Source organism: Prionailurus bengalensis, chromosome B2 (genome assembly GCF_016509475.1).
Source record: "Prionailurus bengalensis isolate Pbe53 chromosome B2, Fcat_Pben_1.1_paternal_pri, whole genome shotgun sequence".
Taxonomy (NCBI): Eukaryota; Metazoa; Chordata; class Mammalia; order Carnivora; family Felidae; genus Prionailurus; species Prionailurus bengalensis.
This window is the reverse complement of record NC_057349.1, coordinates 134,764,625-134,787,074: the sequence shown is the minus strand read 5'-3', so window position 1 is coordinate 134,787,074 and position 22,450 is coordinate 134,764,625. Positions and strand designations below refer to the sequence as shown.

Sequence of the window (22,450 nt, the reverse complement as noted above, 5' to 3'; positions counted from 1 at the left end):
AAAAACCACACCTAGACATAACTGTGTCTAGATACAGAATATGTATATATACATCTACAGAATATACAGGATATACAGAATATAATGTAACATATATAAATGTATAAAATTAAAATATATCCAATCATGTATGAGTAAAGACTGTGCTGTAGTTTCTTCAGCAGTATTTGCATCGTAACAGTATTTTGTTTAGCCAAAAACAGATTAATTAAATTTTTAGTATTCTGAAATCCAAGGTAATTTCAGTAGTAAAGGAGCTTAAGTATATTTCTATACTACCTGTTCAAAGGGCATTAAATAAATTAATACCCTGAAGTGTGAAGTATGAAGGAAGTGTGAAGGAAGGAACAAAGTCAAAGGAACTATTTCAAAAGCATTTTTGTATTTATAAAAATACTATTATTTTGTATTTATAAATCGGTATCCCATTAGAGAAGCAACTTTTTTTGTTAGATGAGTCCATTTCATTTCACACTAGGAAAAATTCAGCATTTTAGATTTTTCATTATCAAGTACATCTCTCAACTAAACCTCAAGGTCCTTGAGGGTAAACACTGATTTTGTACCACCTGGTATCTAGTACTAAATGTCGACAATTGTAGGCACTTGATAAATATCTACTACATGCAAAATAGTGACAACAATTGACTTTTAATGAACGGTGGAGTAAAATACCAATTTTAGGCCCAAGAGACAGAAATACTGATAAAACTGAAACATGAAATTTATTTTAGAGTTCTCCCTGAATGTTTAGTTTTAGTATTTTTCACTTAACACAGCTGAATACATTTTGAAATCTGGCAAGACTTTTAAGTTGCTCACAATGCAGAAAGGTGGCGTTGTTTTATATGCTAGTTCTGCCTAGGAAATAACCTAAGTGATGTATTTAACACCTCAATCACACACTGACTTTGGTTTCGAAACCTACCTATCTACTTTTAGATATACACACAAAAAAGAGAAGGAATAACAGGTAGTGGAAAAAACATTCAGTACCTTTTAAATCCTCTTTCAGGAAAAATTACATTTTAACATATAAAGGTAATTTAAGCATACAACTCCCTCTTGTGGTTGTTAAAATAAGTATTAGTGAATTCAAATACTGGGGCCCTTAAACCAGTCCTACGGGCATTTTTTAATTTTTTTTTAAATTTTTTTTTCAACATTTATTTATTTTTGGGACAGAGAGAGACACAGCATGAACGGGGGAGGGGCAGAGAGAGAGGGAGACACAGAATCGGAAACAGGCTCCAGGCTCTGAGCCATCAGCCCAGAGCCTGATGCGGGGCTCGAACTCATGGGCCGCGAGATCGTGACCTGGCTGAAGTCGGACGCTTAACCGACTGCGCCACCCAGGCGCCCCAACGGGCATTTTTTTTAAAGCAGCAGTTTAGAAAGCTTAGTCTTTACCCAGCTTTTGTCAACTTCCAGGAACGATGGACACAATTTCTTACTCAGCTTTATTGGTAATTAGAAAAACACACTTCAAGTTTCAGATGGTGTTAGCTTTACTAATTTTAGGTATTAAAAAAAATTTTTTTTAATGTTTTATTTATTTTTGAGACAGGGAGCAGCAGAGCATGAACAGGGGAGGGTCAGAGAGAGGGAGACACAGAATCTAAAACAGTCTCCAGGCTCTGAGCTGTCAGCACAGAGCCCAACCCGGGGCTCGAACTCACGGACCGAGAGATCATGACCTGAGCCGAAGTCAGCTGCTTAACCGACTGAGCCACCCAGGCGCCCCATAATTTTAGGTATTTTTATAGTGTAAATAACATGTAATTTCTCCAAAAGTTAAAAAAAAAAAAGAGATACTGTCTACCTACCATGTTTCAGGCACTGTACAAGCATTACAGAGAGAAGGGAGCAAGTTAGAAGAGATCCCATCCCTTGTGGCACTGACAGTCAAAGCACGGTCAGATTTTTTTCTTCTTATGAAATGTGGGTATATGAATTAGTAATGGAAGGAAGAACAGTAAAAATAGTTAACCATAAAATGAACCAAAAATTAATTTTGATTTGTTCTCCTCCCACATGGGGGGTAAGAGAAAAAAGAAAATGTCTGACTTAAGCTTTTAAAATAACAGCATGGAACACAGCATACATTCTGAAAACTGCATTTCCATTGTGGGGGGGGGGGGGTGGGAAGTAAGAGAAAATGAGGAAGAGAACAAATGTACTTGAGACCTAAGGTGAAGAGATATGGAATCACCACTGTTGTCCGGGAATGGTGATGACAGGGTTGACATTCAAGAAGGAAAAACTGTAATTCTAATTAAGGTATTCACAGTTTTTTTTTTTTCAACTGCCTCTCTTAAGCCCCACGTAGGTCTCGCATCTGCATAACTATTTTACAAATGGTAAAGCACTAGACAAATGTGCGGCTTTTGTATTATTAACAAATGTCAAGTCTTTATAATTCTTACAGAAAATTCCTTTATCCTACAGTTTTTAAGGGTTTACCCCATCTCCCCCCCAAAAGTAGTTTAATTCTTCAGTCATCATTCTTACATTCTGTTTCTTTAGACAAAAAGTTTGACTTGAACTTGTGGGGAAATTACGCGATTTCTCAGGTGCCTACTCTTTTTAATTGGTGCCAATAAAAAAAACTTGCTAAAAAAAAAGAGGATGCAAAGTGCATATTAAAAGAATACCTTTGCCACTGGAAAATGTACCAGGTATTTATGGATATAAAGATCTTTGGCTTATCAGAGAGAGAGAGAGAAAGAGAGAGAGAGAGGGAAATTTGCAACTGGAAATCTGATAGGTACTTACTTCTAATATCTTTTATATTTTTGTCTGTCATGACAATTTCACATGCCAAAGTCAGTTATGTGCCTAAGTCACTGTACCTAACAAAGTACAATGTCAGCTTCTAAAATAAATCAAAACTGTTCTAGACTGTAACTGTTGACAGCAGAGGTATTTGTTTTATATGCCAATGTATAATTACTGTCACTTATTTAGTGACGGAGTCACAAAAGATTGAGAGATGGCAATTACTCATTAAAATTAAGTTTCCTGATGTTTTCATCTACTTTTGCCATTTAAAAAAAATTTTTTTTAACGTTTATTCATTTTTGAGAGACAGGGAGAGACAGAGCATGAGTGGAGAAGGGGCAGAGAGAGAGGGAGACACAGAATTGGAAGCAGGCTCCAGGCTCCGAGCTGTCAGCACAGAACCTGACGCAGGGCTCGAACTCACAGACCAGAGATCATGACCTGAGCCGAAGTCGGACGCTCAACCAACTGAGCCACCCAGGCGCCCCTACTTTTGCCATTTTTAAAGACAGTTTGAAATCAGAGCTTTCAACAGTGCTGAAACTGGGCCTCTAATGTGGGCCACAGATGTAACAAAACTATAAGGAATGATGCCTAACTCCTATGATTAGGCTTCTGCTAGATAAACACTTTGTTGGCCTTTATTTGTGTGTATAAGTAAGTACATATAATTGTGTGTAATAAGTATTGTACATATAATTTTACAGCATTAAGATAGAGACACTGTCTAAAACTTCTGTTATAGAGAAAAAGAAAACCAGGGCCTAGAGATACCAAAAGAGCCTCAAAGAAATACAACTGGATGAACCATTAAAGGAACTGGGGGATGTTTATAGCTTAGAAAAGTTTTGAAGGGTTGCCACAGGAAAGAGAAATGAGTCCAGTTCAATAGGGTTCCAAAGAATATCACTATAAAGAGAAGATATGTGCAAGATTTCTGGTCCTTTTTCAAAATCTTGGAATGGTGAAAGGCTTTCTAAATAAGACCTAAAACCCAGAAGCCAGAAAGAAAAAAAAAAAAGGTTGATAAGTTTGAACATATAAAAGTAAGAAACTTTATAAATTAAAAAAATTTATTGACCAAGTTAAAACAACGTATTAGAAAAAAACAGTAGGTATCTTATAAAAACAGACAAGTTCACAAAATACAAACAGCTTAAAAAATTAACACATGAAAAGGTGCTCAACCTCACTCATTTTCAAAGATGCAAATTTTAAAAAACCTGAGCAATAAATTTTTACCTACCAAACTGACAAAGATGTATTTTTTTTTCAATCACCTATATTGTGATGATACTCATCACGAGGGAGGGAAGGAGAAAAAGAACATTCTTACAAATGTTGTCAAAAGTGTTCCCCGTTTACAAATATGACATTATAAACTGGTAGCTAGATAGAGTCTCAAAACTGGCAATATTTTCTGTGATAGTCATCGGTGTCCTTCACCAAATATTTCTGGCTCTCTGCCTTCCAGGTATATACAGTAGAATTATGCCTCCATTCTCCAGGAATTAGATGTGGTTACGGGTGGCTGTGTAACTTCCTTTAGCTAAAGAGTAACGTGTCAGGGCAGAAGCTTAAGGAATCAGTGCTGATTTGCTGATTTTCCTTTGTTTTATCTGAACAATCATGGAAACGTGGAATGGCACTTCCCTCAACCTGGGTCCTTAAGTGAGGATGATATAGAACAGAGCCCACCAGCTAATCTACTGTGGCAAGTGAGCTAGAAATAAACTTTGGTTGTTAAAGACACGGTTTGTTACTGACGTATAACCAAGCCTAAATGATACATCTATCAAAATTAAAAATACACATATCCTTTGACACATCAGTTCCACTCCTGGTAATCTCTTCTGCCAACATACTTGGACATGGGCATAAATATGTATGTACAGGATTTTTACTGCAGTGGTTTGTAAAAATAAGACCTTAATGTCTATCTATCAAGAAAGGACTGGTTATGGATTATGGTACAAACTGCTGTGCAGCCATTTTTTAACAAAGAGATCTATCTGCACCTGCTGTCATGGAATGCTCTCAAAGTGATAAAGAAAAAGAAAGGACAAACACAAAACACGAGATACTATATTTCATTTGTATAAAAATATATCTATATACCTATATACCTTGATTTGCTACATTTCAGTTTCTAGAAGAATGCAAAATGAAATATTTGTGAATAGCTATCAGTTGCCTCTGGTGAGATGAACTTTTCACTACAAACCCTTTTGTTCTGATTGCATTTAAACAAAACAAAGCAAAACAAAACATCAAGTATATGTAGAAAAATACTCCAGTGCAATTTCTATTAGAATCCCAGCTGACTGTAGAAATCGACAAGTTTATTCTAAAATTTATATAGAACAGCAAGAGACTGCAAATAGCCAAAATAATCTTGAAAAAGAACCAAGTAGAATTTATAGGTCTCAATGTCAAAACTTACTACAAAGTAACAATGATCAAGACAGTGTAGTACTGGCCTAAAGACAGACATATAGATCAATGAAAAAGAACTGAGAGTCCAGAAATAAAGCATGTGTTTATGGTCAACTGATTTTCTATGAGGGTGCCAAGACCATTCAGCGAGGAAAGAAAAGCCTTTCCAACAAATGGTGCTGGGGCATCTGGATAAGCCCTAGGTGAAAGAATGAAATTGGACCCTTACCTCATACTATTGTATAGAAATTAAGTCAAAATACATCAAAGACCAAAATACAAGCACTAAAACTACAAAACTCTTAAAAGAAAACATAGGAGTAAATTCTCATGACCTTTGATTTGGCAACTGATTCTTAGATATGACACTAAAAACAGGAGCAATGAACGGAAAAACAGATAAATTAGATTGCAGCTAAATTAAAAACTTTTGTGCTTCAAACAACAGTCAAGAAAATGAAAAGATAGGGGGCCTGGCTGGCTCAGTTGGTAGAGCATGCAACTCTTGACTGTGGGAATCATGAGTTCAAGCCCCACACTGGGCATAGAGTTTACTTGAAATAAAAACTCACAGAATGGGAAAACATAACTGCAAATCATCAGAGACATATTCAGAATACACAAAGAATTCATACAACTCAATAATAAAAAGACAACCCAATTTAAAAAAGGCAAAGGCTATAAATAGGCATTTCTCCAAAGAAAATACACAAATGGCCAATAAACACATGTCGTAATCCTCAACATCATTAGCCGTCAGAGAAATGCAAATCAAAACCACAAAGAAATACAACTTCATAGCTACTAGGATAGCAAGATTCAAAGTCAAATGATGGCAACTATTGATGATGTGGAAAAATCAAAATACTCACATACAGTTGGTGGGAATGCAAAATGGTACAGCCACTTTGGAAAACAGTCTGGCAGTTCCCCAATGGTTAGCCACAGAATTAGTATAGGAATCAGGAATTCTACTCCCAGTATATATTCAAGAGAAATAAAACCAAATGTCCACCAAAAAAGGTGTACATGAATGTTTACAGCGGCATCATTCATAATAGTTAAAGGATGGAAACAACTTAAATGTCCATCAACTGGTGAATGAACAAGCAAAAATGTGGTCTCCATCTATACAAAAGCACGTTGTTCAGCTGAAAAAAAGAATGCAAATAGTAACATATGCTGCAACATGGATGAATTCTACAACAGTATGCTAGGTGAAAAGAGCCAGTCATGAAAGTCTCCATATTAGGTAATTCCATATATTGTAAGAGTCCAGAATATATAAATTTAGAGCCAGAGAGTAGATTAGTGGTTGCTTAAGGCTGAGGGTAGGGGTGATGGGGCAGGCAGCTGATAGCTAAAGGGTGTGGAGTTTCTGAGGTGACAAAAATGTTTAGTATTGGTTGTGGCTATGGTTGTACATGTGACTGCCCAAAATCATTGGTTTGTACACCGTAAGTAAGTGAATTTCATGGGTGTTAACTCTATCTCAATAAAGCTACTAAAATGAATAAAAATGTTTAAAAAGTATATTAAAAGAATGAAAGAGATCTGTACAGGCTGAAATGCAATGATCTTAAGCAAAAACTGTGGAGCGTACCTCTCCAGTGTTTATGTCCTACATACGGTAGGTTATGTATGTATTATAAAATCCCACATGTGTGTATTTATGTATGCCATATGTGTATAGTGGGTTCCCGTTACAAAAAGTGTGTGTGTGTACGTGTATGATTACAGAGAGAAGTGGGATCAAGACTGTTGGTGGAGGTTACCTCTGATAGTTAAGTGGTGGGAGGGCCGGGGGGGAGACACAGGCAGGTGTTGAAAGGAGACAGATTGTAATCCTATCTTCCTTTTGGGGGGGGGGGAGTTGAAATTTCTTGTATCATGTGCATATGTTACTGCATAATACTTTTTAAAGAGACCAGTTTAATACAAGAAATAACTTGCTAAAAGGCAGAACTGTACAAAGTGGGATTTGCTACCTCGGGAGGCAGCTTCTCTCTCCTCAGGGACTGAAGTACGTACAGAATGGGTTTACAATGACTAGGGATTGTGAGGACTAAGTGTTAACTGGGCAAGTGGGCTGGATGACCTCTGCACAATTGTACACAGTTGTACAATTCTAAGTGACTTTTGAAGTCTCTTCCAATCCTGAGATTTCAAATTAAGAAAGGTAGTAAGTCTTGAGACTGGGAAGAACCTATGAGAAGTAGGGCAGATTAAAAACTAATTTAAATTTTATTTCCTCTTGAAAAGAATATTTAGCCCTCTCAATTTTTGTCATGATTAGCATATTTATTGAATATTGTTAAATAGAAAGTGTGATTTGGAAGGAAGCACTGGTTAAAAAAAAAAGGACAAGGAACGAGAAATACAAAGTCCAAGGAGCTAAATTTCATCTTGTAATTTTCCTTGTTTTTGTATTTCAGGTTCAAAGTCAAGGCTACTGCTTAACAGTATGATAGGACCATAAATATAATTGGGAAAAAAGTAGTAGGGAATCATTAAAAATGTTTATAACCTTATATATGTAAATTTAAAAAAATGTTTACTTATTTTTGAGAGAGAGAGACAGACAGAGAGTGAGTGGGGGAGGGGCAGAGAGAGGGAATCTGAAGCAGGCTCCAGGCTCTGAGCTGTGAGCACAGAGCCTGATGCGAGGCTCTTCAGAAATAAAAGAGAAGAAGACATCATTTTTGGCACCAGTGGTAATCTGGTAAGAGCCTCTGCCTGCTATAACAAAACATAGAAAGCAGGCCTTTCCTCCCATCCCCCACAATGTAAATTAGTTTGAATCAATGAAATGTTTGTTCTTCACACCTAAAGAAGTTGCCAGTATTACTAAAAGCGTACATCTATGAATGCGAGAAGGCACCAGAAAGTCCCAGAATACAGTGAATGATAAAATATTTACTGGCACTTTTCAGAAGTTAGGTACAGTCAGGCAGTATGACTCAAGGGGGAAAACGTAGCTTGTGGCCACACAGTATCCTTACTACTGGCAAGCAATTTTTACTTTAACATTTGTTCTTAGCAGATAGGAGTCTTCTTTATATCCACAGACTTCAAAAGGGCATTTCTCTCTAACCTGAATTTGTCTTTTCTATTGGGCATTCATTTGTGTCTCTGGTTCCTGTAGTACTTTGATAAGGACTCAAGTGTAATTTAATTCCTTTAGCAGTGGTGTTGGTAGACTTGGGTGATGAAATGAGCAGGACCAGGGAAAGTTTCATTAATTTATCCCTTTTTCTTCTCATTCGATAGCAGAGGGCTTATCAATCAATGTATCTTTTATAGACATAAATTCTCATTTTTGACATGTTTTATTGTAGTATTTTTAGATTTTAAATGTTAGATGAAATACAAATGAAAAAGAATGCATTTAGTGTACCAAATTTATTTATGTATGTTCCGTCCTCAACTTGAGAAAAATATTTTCCTACGACTCTGGTACTTGGCTCAACTTCTCTTTCTATTCTGAAATAGTCTGTTCCAGGAGCTTTAGAGAGATCAATTTCACTGCAGGAGGCAGAGACACTTCTTTTCTCTTTATTACCCATGCCACATAAATCAGAATTCAGGTCTTTTCTTAAAGATCACTATTATTCGGGTCACCGCATTAAGTACCATAGTGAGTGCTGTATAAACTGTAGAGCGTCAAACACGTATAAGTTAACCTCACAAAAGATACATTTTCAGGAAAGAATAATTAAAAAAAAAATTTTTTTTAACGTTTATTTATTTTTGAGACAGAGAGAGACAGAGCATGAACGGGGGAGTGTCAGAGAAAGGGAGACACAGCATCTGAAACAGGCTCCAGGCTCTGAGCTGTCAGCACAGAGCCCGACGCGGGGCTCGAACTCACCGAGATCATGACCTGAGCCGAAGTCGGCCGCTTAACTGACTGAGCCACCCAGGCGTCCCGAATAATCTTTTGATTTGAATAGAACCAAGCCAAAGAAACACGAGATCAAGAATTTTGTCACTGGATGATGCATAAATCTAGGTCAACAGCAGTTCCACACTAAACAGAAAGAAACAAGATGAAAGGGCTGGAGAACGGTACTCCCACCAATCCGGTGTGCACGCACCAGGTAATACAAGGATACGCAGCCACACGAATGTTATGAAATTCCACATGTATGTACATATGTGCAAAGCAAGTGAGTGCTGTTGTTTCAGCTGTCTGAAGGCTGTTAGTGTAGAGAAGTAATTTGAGCGGCGGATTCCGTGGAACCCTGCTATTTGTTACTTGGGTAGGCTCTGGGCTCTCAAACCAGGGCCTTCACTCATCAGCATTTTTTTTTTTTCTTTAATGTTCAGGTGCCTTTTGAAGTCTAGTGCTCCCTATACTTCTTTCTCCAGGGGACTGCTTTATTTTTTCAAGTCGTTTTTCTAATTATATCTGTATATTGTGATTTCTTTCCCTATAGCTGCCTGTTTTTGTTTTACTTATTTTTATTGAGTGATATTTTAGCTTCACGCTTCTTAAACTGGGGCACGTGTCGCCCCCACAGTGGTGAACCAGGGGTTATGTGAAGCTGCAAGACAAACTTGAAGCATCTATCCAGAGGGTTTATTTTTAAAATGTGGAAAGAGGTTACAGTGCTGTGGTTTAAGAGTGTGGGCTCCACTGTCAATTTCCTAGGTGAGAATCTTGTCATTTGTCCTTTGGCAAGGTATTTACCCTGTCTGTTTCTAAGTATGTTAATCTGAAAACAGGAATAATACTAGTGTCTGCTTTATAGCTGGTTGTGGGAAATAAATGGGCATTCAGAAAAGTGCCTAGCACATAGTAAGCTTTCAGCAGGTATTGATTAGTTATTATGTATCTTACTATTAGATTATTCATTTTCCCCTCTCTGAGCAAAAATAAGCAAGGATGGAAAGATGGGAAATGCTGGCATGGAGATTTAGACAGGGAGACCAGGGATAATTTCACTGAAAAGGTGACATCTGAGTAAAGATCCAAAGGGAATTAACTGGATTCTGGGAGAAGAGAATTCAGACAGAGAACAGCAAGTACAAAGATCCCAAGGCATCCCTTCCATTGTTTAAGGAAGGCCATTGGCAAGAAGACCAATAGGGCTGGAAGTGGTAAGCAGAAGGAAAAGAGATGAGCGATGGGCAGTTGATCACATAAGGGTTCATAGCTTTTACTCTGAATGAAATAGCCATCATATGCAGAAGAGTGATATAATCTGACTTACGTTTTTTAACAGCATCTGTCTGGCTGCTGAGCTGAAAGAAGACCATAAGGAAGCAAGAATGAAAGCAGGTCGGCTACTGCAATAATCCACTTGAGATGATGGTGGGTCAGACCAGAGTGATGATAATGGGGTGGTAAGAAGAGAGAATTCTTGATACACCTTGAAGGTTAGAGTTGATAGATTTTCAGATTAGATGTGAAATACGAAAAAAAGAAGGTGTCAAGGGTGTTTCTGAAGTTTCTGGCCTAATTAAAAAAAAAATTAAATTGCCATGAACTGAGATGGGAAAAGTGATTACAGGGAGAGTAAGCTGGAGGGAATATCAGAAGGTATTTCAGACACGGAAAACTTGAGACGGCCAGTAAACATTCAAATGGAGATGTTAAATAAGTAGTTAAATAAGCTGGCTTGAAATTCGGGATTAAGTCTAGGTTATGAATTAGGGAATCCTCAGCACATAGTATTTATAGAGTCATAAGGCTGAATGAATCACCTAAGGAATGGTACAGACAGAAAAGAGAAGGGGCCCAAGGATTAAGCTTTGAGGCATTGATCCCACTTCTTTGAGAAGTGGAAGGATGAAGAGATGAGAGATGAGGGAAGGAGGACGAGCAAAGAATAAAAAGGAAGGTGGAAATTTTATAGTATCCTAGAAGTCAAATGAATAAAATGTTTCACCGTGAAGAGGGTGCTTCACTGGTAAATGTGGCTGTACGCACATCAAGGAAGATGAGGGCTGAAAGGAGACAGATAGGTTTTGTAACAATGCTGTCACTCATGACGTTAACAAGAGCTGACTATAGTGGAAAAAATCCTGACTAGAGTAGATTCCAAAGAGAATGAGAAAAACTGGGAGATAGCAAGTTTAAGCAACACTTTATATTTACAATCCAGTTAAATGTGATCATCATGTCTATTTCAATTGAAAATTCCCTTTACCAAATCGTCTTCATACAACAATTTATTCTCCATTTAAGAAATAGCAAACTATATGAATACAGGAAATCTGCTATTTTGATGGAAGGAGAGAAGGAGAAGGGAGGACTTTGGGAGAAGAGTAAGAATTAAGTATCAGTGGAATAAACAGTGGTATATTAAAAATTCATATACCACTGAAACCAAACAAAAATGGTTCCAGTTTGGGGCACCTGGGTGGCTCAGTCAGTTAAGCATCTGACTTTGGTTCAGGTCATGATCTCATGGTTCCTGAGTTCAAGTCCTGCATCGGGCTCTGTGCTGGCAGCTCAGAGCCTGGAGCCTGCTTTGGATTCTGTGTCTCCCTCTCTCTTTCTGCCCCTCCTCTGTCCCTCTCTGTCTCTCAAAAAGTAAACAAACAAACAAACAAACTGGGTCCAATTTAGTCACAGATATATGGAAAACAAACAGAAGTTTTAGCACAATTTTTAGTGCAACTGGAATCACCCACAGACCTTTGAAAACACACATGTACACTAGGCTTCACCATTCAGAGATTCTAACTGAGCAGGTTTGGGTTAAGACCTGGGCATCTTAATTTGAAAGCTGCACAGGTGTTTATGGAATCTGAAAACACCACAGTCCAGCTTGAGTTGAAAATCACAAGAATCTAATTGCTTGAAACATAAAATAAGCCAAAACAATCAGGCTGTTCTGAGAAACTCAGCAGTGAAATCATTATTTTTAGAATTGTTTTTAAGTTTATTTATTTATTGAGAGAGAGAGAGAGAGAGAGAGAGAGAGAGAGAGAGAGAGAGAGAGAGAGAATCCCAAACAGGCTCTGCACTGACAGTGCAGAGCCTGACTAGTGGTTTGAATTCACAAAACATGAGATCATGACCTGAGCCGAAATCAAGAGTCGCAAGCTTAACCAACTGAGCCACCCAGGTGCCCCTATTTTTAGGAATTTTTAAAAGGACAAGTGGTACTAGGGGTGGTAGGTGGCTGCGTGGGAGTGATGATATATATAGTACTTTCCTGCCTACAGTACTTGGAACAATTCACTGGGGACACAAAGATGAGTACGACATGTTGTTACTCTAAAGGACTCGCAGCCAATCTACAAATCTACATCAATAGTCAAGAAGACACTTACCCTCCACTTTCTTATCTGAATGAATTTAACAGTTTCCTACTGAAGATTACGTAACTTAAGGGACCAAATAAAATATGTATGACAGAAATTATCTCTACTGGAACTAATACAGATATCATTTAGTATTATGTCAATATCAACTAGTCTATTTCAGAAAAGGATAATCAAGAGAGACAGACTGAAAACTATTGTTTTTATTCACAATTCCAAATAAAAAGAAAGGCTGCGTTCGTGGATGATTAAGGGTGACTGAAAGAGACAAATATCTAGAATAGAAATCAAATCTCTGAGTTAAATTATTCTAGGACTTGAAGAAGTTAGCTTTTGACATAAAATAAGATGAACAGCGTCATATTAGAAAAATGAAAATGCCTTAAGAGTAAGTAGAGAATTCGCCTGGTCGAAGAAGGCAGATTTACTGTATGAATTCACTCATCTCTTACTAAGATGTGTGTTTGTAGAAATTTTAAAGGGCAGGTAAGCATCACCACGAAGAAGAGAATTACCTGAAAAGCAAACATTAAGAAAGTAAACAGACCAGGAGCACCTGGGTGGCTCAATCAGTTAAGGATCCAACTCTTGATTTAGGTTCAGGCCATGATCTGGTGGTTTGTCAGTTCGAGTCCCGTGTCGGGCTCTACACTGACAGCGTGGAGCTTGCTCGGAATTCTCTCTCTCTCTGCCCTTCCCCCGTATGCACTCTCTCTCTCTTCTCAAGTAAGAAAATAAGCATTAAAAAAAAAAAAAAGTAAACAAACAAGAGTGGATACTTCTGAAGTTGTGACCCTATCGGTCAAACTTTAACTTACACAATAATAAAACTGAAATTCAAAGCTCATGAATACTCTCAAAGGTTTTAAAAACAGTATGAGTTGGGGCAACACTTAAAAGATGCAGTAATCATGCTGACAGCCATGTCTACGGTGAAATCCAATATACACCAATAAGCCCACCATGGAAAGTGACCCCACCTTCCGTATTATTACCTTGAGTGTAGGCGGCATCATCAGATCCCATACTCAACTTCCGTGCTTCACTTATTCTATCCACATGTGCTAAAGTAGGGTCCGTGAGGTGCTGAATATTCTCTGTTTCTACATAATGATCAGGATGGTTTAGAAGGTTTGTAAGTTCAAAGGTAGGGGACACCACCCCTGGTGAAACTGCAGGGGGTTTATTAGGAGAAACTGTAATTTTGAAAGTATATTTTGTATTGGGTTGAGTGACCACCACTCGAGGAGAAGTTGCGGAGTTATTGCCTATTGCTCGGCTTTTGGGAGGGTGGTGGTGAATAAAGGCAGGACCCATGCTCACTTGCCCAGACATGTTCCTGGAGGCCGCAGATGCTCCGGAGTTTGTGGATATGAAGAGGGTGGGCTGATTCCTCATGATCTGTTCATCTCCTGGGGCGGCATTGGCCGAAATGTAGACCTTAGGTTGACTACGGGACATCATCTCGTCAGTATTTGGGGGACTGGCAGCTATGTAAACAGTGGGCTGATTTCTATTTAAGGTCTGGCTGTTGACCGAAGAGGAACTGCTGGAGGTTCGAGGTCCAGAGGAACGCAATTTTGAAGAGCTGTTTCTTTGTGGGGGTTCAAGTTTGATTTCGATCTGGTTTTTTCGAGGTCCTGTCGAAATGTTCTGAATGTTGTATTGGCTATGGGCAGAGGACTGGGAGCTCCCAGATGAATGAATGGTCGGTGGCTGTGGAGTAGTAGGTGAACTGATGGGCATGTAGACGTGAGAGGTCTGGTGGCCTTGCTGGTTTGGCTGCTGGGCTGAGGTATGTGACATAGGATTAGATGCAGGATAAGGAGTCCAGGGGCCAGGCTGTGAAGGCTGATAGACTTGTTGAGGGTTCATAGGATTAAACTGAGATACCCAGCCAGAATGCTGTTGTGTCTGTCGAGCTGTACCACCAGGAGTCGTAATATAAGGCCTAATATAGATAGAATTTCCCTGTGGACTGTTCAGTACAGGGGGAGGTACACCATGTATGTGCAAAGATGTAGGAGTGTTACGACCAGTCTGGATGTTTGGGGCTAACGTCACCATAATGGGATTAAATCTGGGAGTCTGCTGAGAAAGGCTAGATGTTCCTTTGCTGCCTAAGTGAAATCCAAGATGCGGTGCTGAATTTGAAGCACCCGATGCACTAGACATTCCAAAAACGTTAAAGCCTTGAGGAGCTTGAGCTGGTGCTGTCTGTGGCTCCTGCTGAAATAGCTCGTTATTGGCCGGACCACCTGGAAGTTGTCCATCACTAATGCTGTGCGTCAGAGTCCTGCTTCCGTTCACTCGATGTCCTTCTCTCCCATGGTGGTAAACATTCTGCGACTGCAAGTCCAAGTTGAGAGAAGTCATGTGATTGCGTAGGCCAGAAACTCCAGAGTCATCCGAGAAGTTCAAGTCTCCTTCACCATAAAGATACCTTGTACTCTCCTGAGAGAGAACTGCACAGCAGGCATCCAGGTTGTTATTATTCTATCAAACAAAAATAAGAACAGCTTGATGTTAACAACCAGAAGCTCATGCTCACATGCTCATCACTACTAAAATATTACGCGATTAACTAGCGACTAGTTAATACAATTCTGACAGATCTGTTGGAATCTTTAATTTGAGAAGAACTATTTTTGGTGCAAATGATGGAATTATAACAATCCTCACTGCCAACTTAATGGAAAAGCTCTCTAGCAATAGCTGACAGCAAACCAGGTCACAGTTCTGTTTTAGGAGCTGTTTTGTAAGTAAAATGGATTCATGCAAATACAGTAAAAGTATAACCGAATTAAAAACACGATTTGAATGTTGAACAAAACATAACCACTCGAGTATTATATATTAATTAGATGTCCTGCATTCAAATGCTGTATCAACTGTTTTACACTAATGACCTTTTAAAAAAATCACGTATGGAGTGTTGAAACATAAAAAGTCCGAAAATTCACAACAAAGTCATCTCAATTCCTTACATGCTTCCCCTTAACCTGTGTAAAAAAACCCCACACATATATAGGAAATGGAAGTTCCAGGGAGGCCCTGGAGTAATGGAGTTCGTATCTCTGCCTTTAGACAGTACCATACAAATCTACTCCACAGAAATGAAAACAAAAACAAAAAAGCAACCAGATTATTTCCAAAGAATCCTCAAGAGACTGACCAATCATTACTCATAAATCATCCATAAAAATATTTACTGAACACCCAAAATATGCACAGTAGTCTGAGCCTGTGGAAAAACTCAATGACCTATAAAACCAAACTTTCCCTAGAAGAGTTCTGGAACTCGATTAGGGAGACAAACCGTGGATTTATGAAAAGGTAACATTATTAAAACAGGAGTATGTGCCAAGTGGTTTTGAAGTTCGACAGAGTCAGTACTGTAGGCTACTGTACAAAGAACTGTTATTAAGGGACATGTAGTCTGATGGGTTTTATATACAGTAGGATATGCGTTTATACACGACTTGGATAGGAACAAAGAATTCCAGGTGAAGGGAATGGCAGGAGTAAAGACAGATGTAAGTGTGATCAACAAAAGCATATTTTAAACAAGGTAATTTCAACAGACTTAGTTGGAGCTAAAGGTTTTATTGGAGATTTTAAGATTTTAAGAAAAAAAAAGATTGAGATTAAATTAGGCATACCTCGTTTTACTGTGCTTCTGCGCTCTGCGGATACTGTTGTTCTTTTACAAATTCAAAGTCTGTGGCAAGCCTGCATTGAGCAAACGTATTGGCACTGTTTTTCCAACAGCATTTGCTCACTTAATGTCTCTGTGTCACATTTTGGTAACTGTTGCGATATTTCACACCTTTCCATACTATTATGTTTGTTATGGCAATCCACGATCCAGTGATCTTTGATGTTACTATTATAATAGATCTGGGGTGCCACGAATTCTATGGATGTGCCACGACCCACATCCATAGAAGATGATGAACTTAACCGATAAATCTGTATGTTCCGACTACTCTCTCTCCCTATCCTTGGGCTTCCCTATTCCCTGTGACACAATACTGAAATTATGCTAATTAATAATCCTACGATGGCTTCTAAGTGTTCAAGTGAAAGGAAGAGCCACCCACATCTCTCACTTTAAATCAAAAGCTAGAATTGATTAAGCTTAGTGAGGAAGGCATGTTGAAAGCCGAGACAGGCCTCTTGTGCCAGAGAGCTAGGTTGTAAGTGCAGAGGAAAAGTTCTTGAAGGAAATTAAAAGTGCTAGCCCAGCGAACATACTAATGATAAGAAAACGAAATAGCCCTATTGCTGATATGAGAAGGTTATAGTGGTCTGGATAGAAGATGGAACCAGCTTCACCATTCCTTTGAGCCAAAGCTGAATGCAGAGCAAGGCCCTAACCTCTCTTCAATTCTGTGAAGGCTGAGAGAGGTGAGGAAGATGAAGAAAAATCTAAAGCTAGAAGGGGTTGGTTTATGAGGTTTAAGAAAAAAGTCATCTCCATAACATCAAGTGCAAGGTGAAGCAGCAAGGGTTGATATAGAAGCTGCAGCAAGTTATACAGAAGATCTAGCTAAGACAATTAACAAAGGTGGCTACATTAAACAAATTTTCAGTGTAGATGAAGCAGCCTTCTATTAGAAGGAGATGCCATCTAGGCCTTTCATAGCTATAGAGGAGAAGCCAATGCCCAGCTTCAAAGCTTCAAAAACCAGGCTGACTCTCTTGTTAGGAGGCTAACGCCTCCTAGTGACTTGAAGTTGAAGCCAATGCTCATATGCTATTCCCCAAATCCTAGGGCCCTTAACAATTATGCTAAATCTGTTCTGCTTTTGCTCTAAAAAGGGAACAAAGCCCTGATGACAGCACATCTGGTTACAAAATGGTTTACTGAATATTTGGAGCCCATTGTTGAGACCTACAGCTCAGAAAAAGATGCCTTTCGAAATATTACTGCTGACAATGCACTTGGTCACCCAAGAGCTCTGATGGAGATATACAATGAGATTTATGTTGTTTTCACGCCTGCTAACATAATACCCACTCTACAGCCCATGGCTTACGGAATCATTTTGACCTTCAAGTCTCATTATTTAAGAAATATGTTTTGTAAGGCTATAGCTGCCACAGACAGTGATTCCTCTGATAGATCCGGGCAAAGTAAACTGAAAACTTTCTGGACATGATTCACCATTCTAGATGCCATTAAACACATTTGTAATTCATGGGGAGAGGTCAAAATACCAACATTAAGAGAAGTGAGAAAGAAGTGGAATCCAGCCCTCACAGACAACTTTGAGGTGGTTCAAGACTTCAGTGGACGAAGTCACTGCAGATGTAGTGGGGACAGCAGAAGAACTACAGTAAGAAGCAGAGCCTGAAGAAGTGACTGAAATGGGTCATCTCATGCTAAAACTAACAGATGAGGGAAAAAGTGGTCTTTTTGAGATGGCACTTACTGCTGGTGAAGATTGCTCAAATGACAATAAATGATGTAGAATATTATATAAACTTAGTTGAGAAACCAGTGGCAGGATGTGACGGACTCCAATTTTGAAAGAAGTTCTACTGTGGGCAAAATGCTATCAAACAGCCTTGCGTGCAACAAAGAAATCGTTTGTGAAAGAGTCAGCTGATGTAGCAAACTTCATTGTTTTAAGACACTGCCACAACCTTTAGCAACCACCTCCCCGATCGGTCAGCAGCCATCCACATCAAGGCAAGATCTTCCACCAGCGCAGAGACTGTGACTCACAGAAAGCTCAGATGATGGCTAGCAGTTTTGGCAACAAAGTGTTTTTTAATTAAGGTATGCTCATTCTCTTTTTAGACATCATGCTACTGCATTAATAGACTACAGTATAAACATACTTTTTATATGGCACTGGGAACCCCCCAAATTCGCTTGACTGGCTCGGTTATGATATTTGCTTTATTGTGGTGGTCTGGAACTACACCCTTAATATTTCCAAGGTATGCCTATAATTGAGGGTTTTGAAAAATGAGTCACACTAAAGTTAGGACCAGATATAGGCCGTGGGGAGAGCCACTGAACGTGAATGAACAGAGAAGTGCAGACACAGGGTATTTTGGGAGGGTGGTCTGTTGATACTTCATATGAAAAGGAAAGGGGCAACTTCTTGATAAGACCACCACTGGAAGACATGAAATAAGGACTGTTTGACAGTAGACACAAATTATGAAGGATTACAAATAAACAGTCAACGCAATTTGTCTACAAGAGAGAAAGAGACTTCAGAGAGGTTGGAAGATTAGGAACCTGACAGAAAGAGGTCACTTTTAGACACAAAAAAGATAAGTAACCAAGTTAAAATGTTTACAGGTGGTTTGATAGGAGATAATACCTTATTAGAGAAAACTGAACTACAAAAGGCATCTTGAAGTCTTGTTAAGAAATGACAGTCCACAGTTTGAACAGGTAATGCAAAATATAGTGGGCAAGGCTTGACTTATTTCTGCCCTGAAAGCTCAAATCTCTTATGCTGTAAAAATTCTTTTACCCTACTCATAACTCTGAATTGATATATATTAGTTTTTCAAATAAAATTTTAAAAGTCACCACAATCTTTACCAACCAATTACTCACTATAGTTAGACCTTACCTTTTGCCAAACCTAAATGGTGCTTTTTGCTTCAAGTTACCTTTATTGCTGTTCCTAGCAAATTCTCCCTACTAAACCAAAGCTCACAAAGACCCCATCTTCTCGTCTCTTCTCTGCCAACATCCCCAAATTAAAATGTGTCTACCAAATCCAATCCCACACTTCCTTTTTTAAAAGAGATACTCCTATTTACAAAGTCTTTTTCCTTAATTCTCTTGAGCTCTCAAAAATCCCGTCAATCCTTTATAAAATCTGATTATTTAATATGTTCTAATCCCAGCTATGTCATAACTCACATGCACTTAGGTTATTTACCCTCTACAGACATCATTTTCTTATCAGAAAAACACTGACAAGTCGTATACTTACAGGGATTTTATAAGGCCATAACAAGATAAAAGGAAATGTACCTTTTATCAAATGTATTAAAAATTAAAATATTAAAAACTAAAGAGTAAATACGATAAACTCATCTATATCATCATCCATCTGTAACAGTGTCAAAATCTTTTTTCAACCAATGTATATGCCCCAGCTACTCCCCTCACAACGCTAGATCAAGTCTCAGACATTATTTCGCTTTCATCTGTAAATACTTCAATATGTATCTTTTAAAAATAGGGACTTGGCCGCCTGGGTGGCTCACTTGTTTGAGTGTCTCTTGATTTAGACTCATGTCATGATTGCAGGGTCCTGGGATGCAGCCCTAATGCTTGGGATTCTCGCGCTCTCTTTCCCTCTGCCCCTCCCCCACATATGCAGGCACACACACTCTCAAAATAAAATAAAATAAAATAAGATAAGATAAAATAAAATAAAAATAAAATAAAATAAAAATAGGGACTTAACCATAATCACAAGGTCCCTATCACACCTTAAAATAATCAATACTTGGTATCACTTAATATCTAAATAGTGTTGAAATCCCACGTCATAAATGTCTTTTTAGTTAGCCTGAAGGAGGAACTAAGAAAGGTCCACTTATTTAATTTGGCTGATATGCCTCTTAAATTTCTAATAATAATTAATCCTCCCGTCTTTAAAAAATTCTCTAGCCATTTGTTTGTTGAAAAAACAGTCATTTGTCCAGTAGAATTTGCCATCTAGACTGGATGGGTGCACTCTGTGGTGTCAATATCCCCTGTATTTCATTGTGAATTAGTAGTTGTAACTCTAAGTATAAGCAGGTTCCTATACAAATTTTTGGCAAGACTCTTTATAGCGTCTGTTACTTACTGCATCACAAAGGGGGCATAATAATGTCCACTTGTCCTTTTATGACTTTCAAGCTGATTGGTAGATTCTGATATTATCAGCCTGATACAGCTAATGATTTCTAGCAGTTACTGATGATCGCTATTTAGAATCTTTATTTCATTAGGGATTGCAAAATGCCGATATTTGGGATATCTCAACTGTAAGATTCCTTTTTTAAAAATATTTAGTTTTGAGAGAGAGAGAGAGAGAGAGAGAGGGAGAGAGAGAGAGGGCACAAGCAGGAGAGAGGCAGAGAGAGGTGGAGACAGAACGTGAAGCAGGCTCCAGGCCCTGAGCTGTCAGTACAGAGTCCGATGCGGGGCTTGAACTCAAGAGATCATGACCTGAGCCAAAGTCAGATGCTTAACTGACTGAGCCACCCAGGTGCCCCTAAGATTCCTTCTTCATGTATTAGCTGCAATGCTTCCTCAAAGAACTTGCTGTCTTCAACTATTTGGTACTCTTTGCACAGAAGAAACAGAGTAAATAATTTCTTTCTCTCTACTGGTTTTTAGAATAATGAATTGGTGTTCTAGCAACGCCTAAAAGTTACTAAGATTTATTTTCAGTATCATCACAAACTCCAGCATCTTTAATGTTCTGATGTTTATCGATTGTGGTCATTCTTATTTGATCTTTAGGCTGGTGGAAAGGACTTCAAGTTGGTCCATGTGTATACATGACATGAACCCAGTAGCCTTTCATAGCTTGTTTTGTCATATGACAAGATGTCCAAGATCATCTTGTACACTTCCTACCCTAGAGGAATCACCTGTTTCTCAAAGACGCCCTAGTTACTTTTAGTGGGACTCCATTTAAGTGTAACAAGAGGTGTGGGGTAAGATTCTAAAAGGTTGAAAATCATTGCTTTTTTGTATATATGCAAATCTGCATTCTCTTCAAAGCTACAAAAAGGTCTGACTCATTATTTCCAGTTCCTCTTTCATTTTTCCTCAAGCTTCTTACATAGACCCAGAGATTACAGATAGTGTCAAAATATCCTCTGTGATCATCCTTCTCTAACTGATTCATTCACCCCTTCAACCAATTTACTGAACTTCCCTTAGGCAAACAGAAAGAAATACAATTACTGCTAAGGATCTCCTGGTCTGGTAGAGGAAATTAATGTGTTCACAAACAGAATAAAGAATGATAGGTGTAGGGATAAGGACTATGGGCAGAGGTCACCTGAGAAGACTTCACCTAAGGATATGTATGGTACTTAATATTAAGTCTTACAAATACTAAATAAACACTACTTAATGCATTACTGTTAGAATAGTAAATTTTAAACTTATAGATTCAATTGTCATTTTAAGAGAACTGAAAAACTCAGTTAAAAAAAGGAAGTCAGAGTGTTAACGATGCAGTATTTTTACACCATTCTAATATTTAATTAAAAATATGAATTTTAAAGATATGAATTATACCTGCTGATAATATTGTCATCTTAGAGAATCCACAGCGCAAGGAAATGATACAGGCAGTTCCAAACAGAGGAATCTGAGCAGTCAATAAAGTCAAGAAAAGAACAGTAGATATTTCTGTCCTTAAGAAGCAAGATGTTTGGGGTGCCTGGGTGGTTCAGTCAGTTGAGTGTCTGACTTCGGCTCAGGTCATGATCTCGTGGTTCGTGGGTTCGAGCCCCGCTTCGGTCTCTGTGCTGACAGCACAGAGCCTGGAACCTGCCTCGGATTCTGTGTCTCCCTCTCTCTGTCCCTTACCCACTTGTGCTCTGTCTCTCTCTCAAAAATAAGTATTAAAAAAAAAAAAAAAAAAAAGAAGAAGCAAGATGTTTAAGAGCATGTAAACACAGTGGCAGCATGGCATGATCCTTTGACGACTAATTTCTTATATTTTCTTTACCGTGTTTTTTTCCATCGAGGAAAGTTCTGAACCAGTGTATTTATTACAGGGAGGTTCCCTCCAGAGGAAGGACAGAAGCCTACCCAATTGGGAAAGGGACAGCAGCTCCCAAAAGAAGAGGCTGTTACCAAATAAGAGATGTTTAGAAGTACATTTAGAGGTAGCTAAATTTACTTTTACAGTTTAAAAATATCTCCCCAAATTTGGAAAGATGTGCACCCTAGCTGTGC

General features: G+C 38.5%; 1 protein-coding gene across 4 annotated transcripts in view; it reads right to left on the bottom strand.

The window, feature by feature from the left end:
* Positions 1–22,450, bottom strand: part of TAB2 (TGF-beta activated kinase 1 (MAP3K7) binding protein 2) — a 63,571-nt gene that overhangs the window by 22,588 nt on the left and 18,533 nt on the right. For all 4 annotated transcript variants that reach the window (XR_006299076.1, XR_006299077.1, XM_043592579.1 and 1 more), the window contains exon 3: positions 13,491–14,991. Coding sequence is in view for 2 of the 4 variants with exons in the window: in XM_043592579.1 (XP_043448514.1) it covers positions 13,491–14,991 (1,501 nt within the window). In the remaining 2 variants the exon portion in view is untranslated. The remainder of the gene's footprint in view (positions 1–13,490; positions 14,992–22,450) is intronic.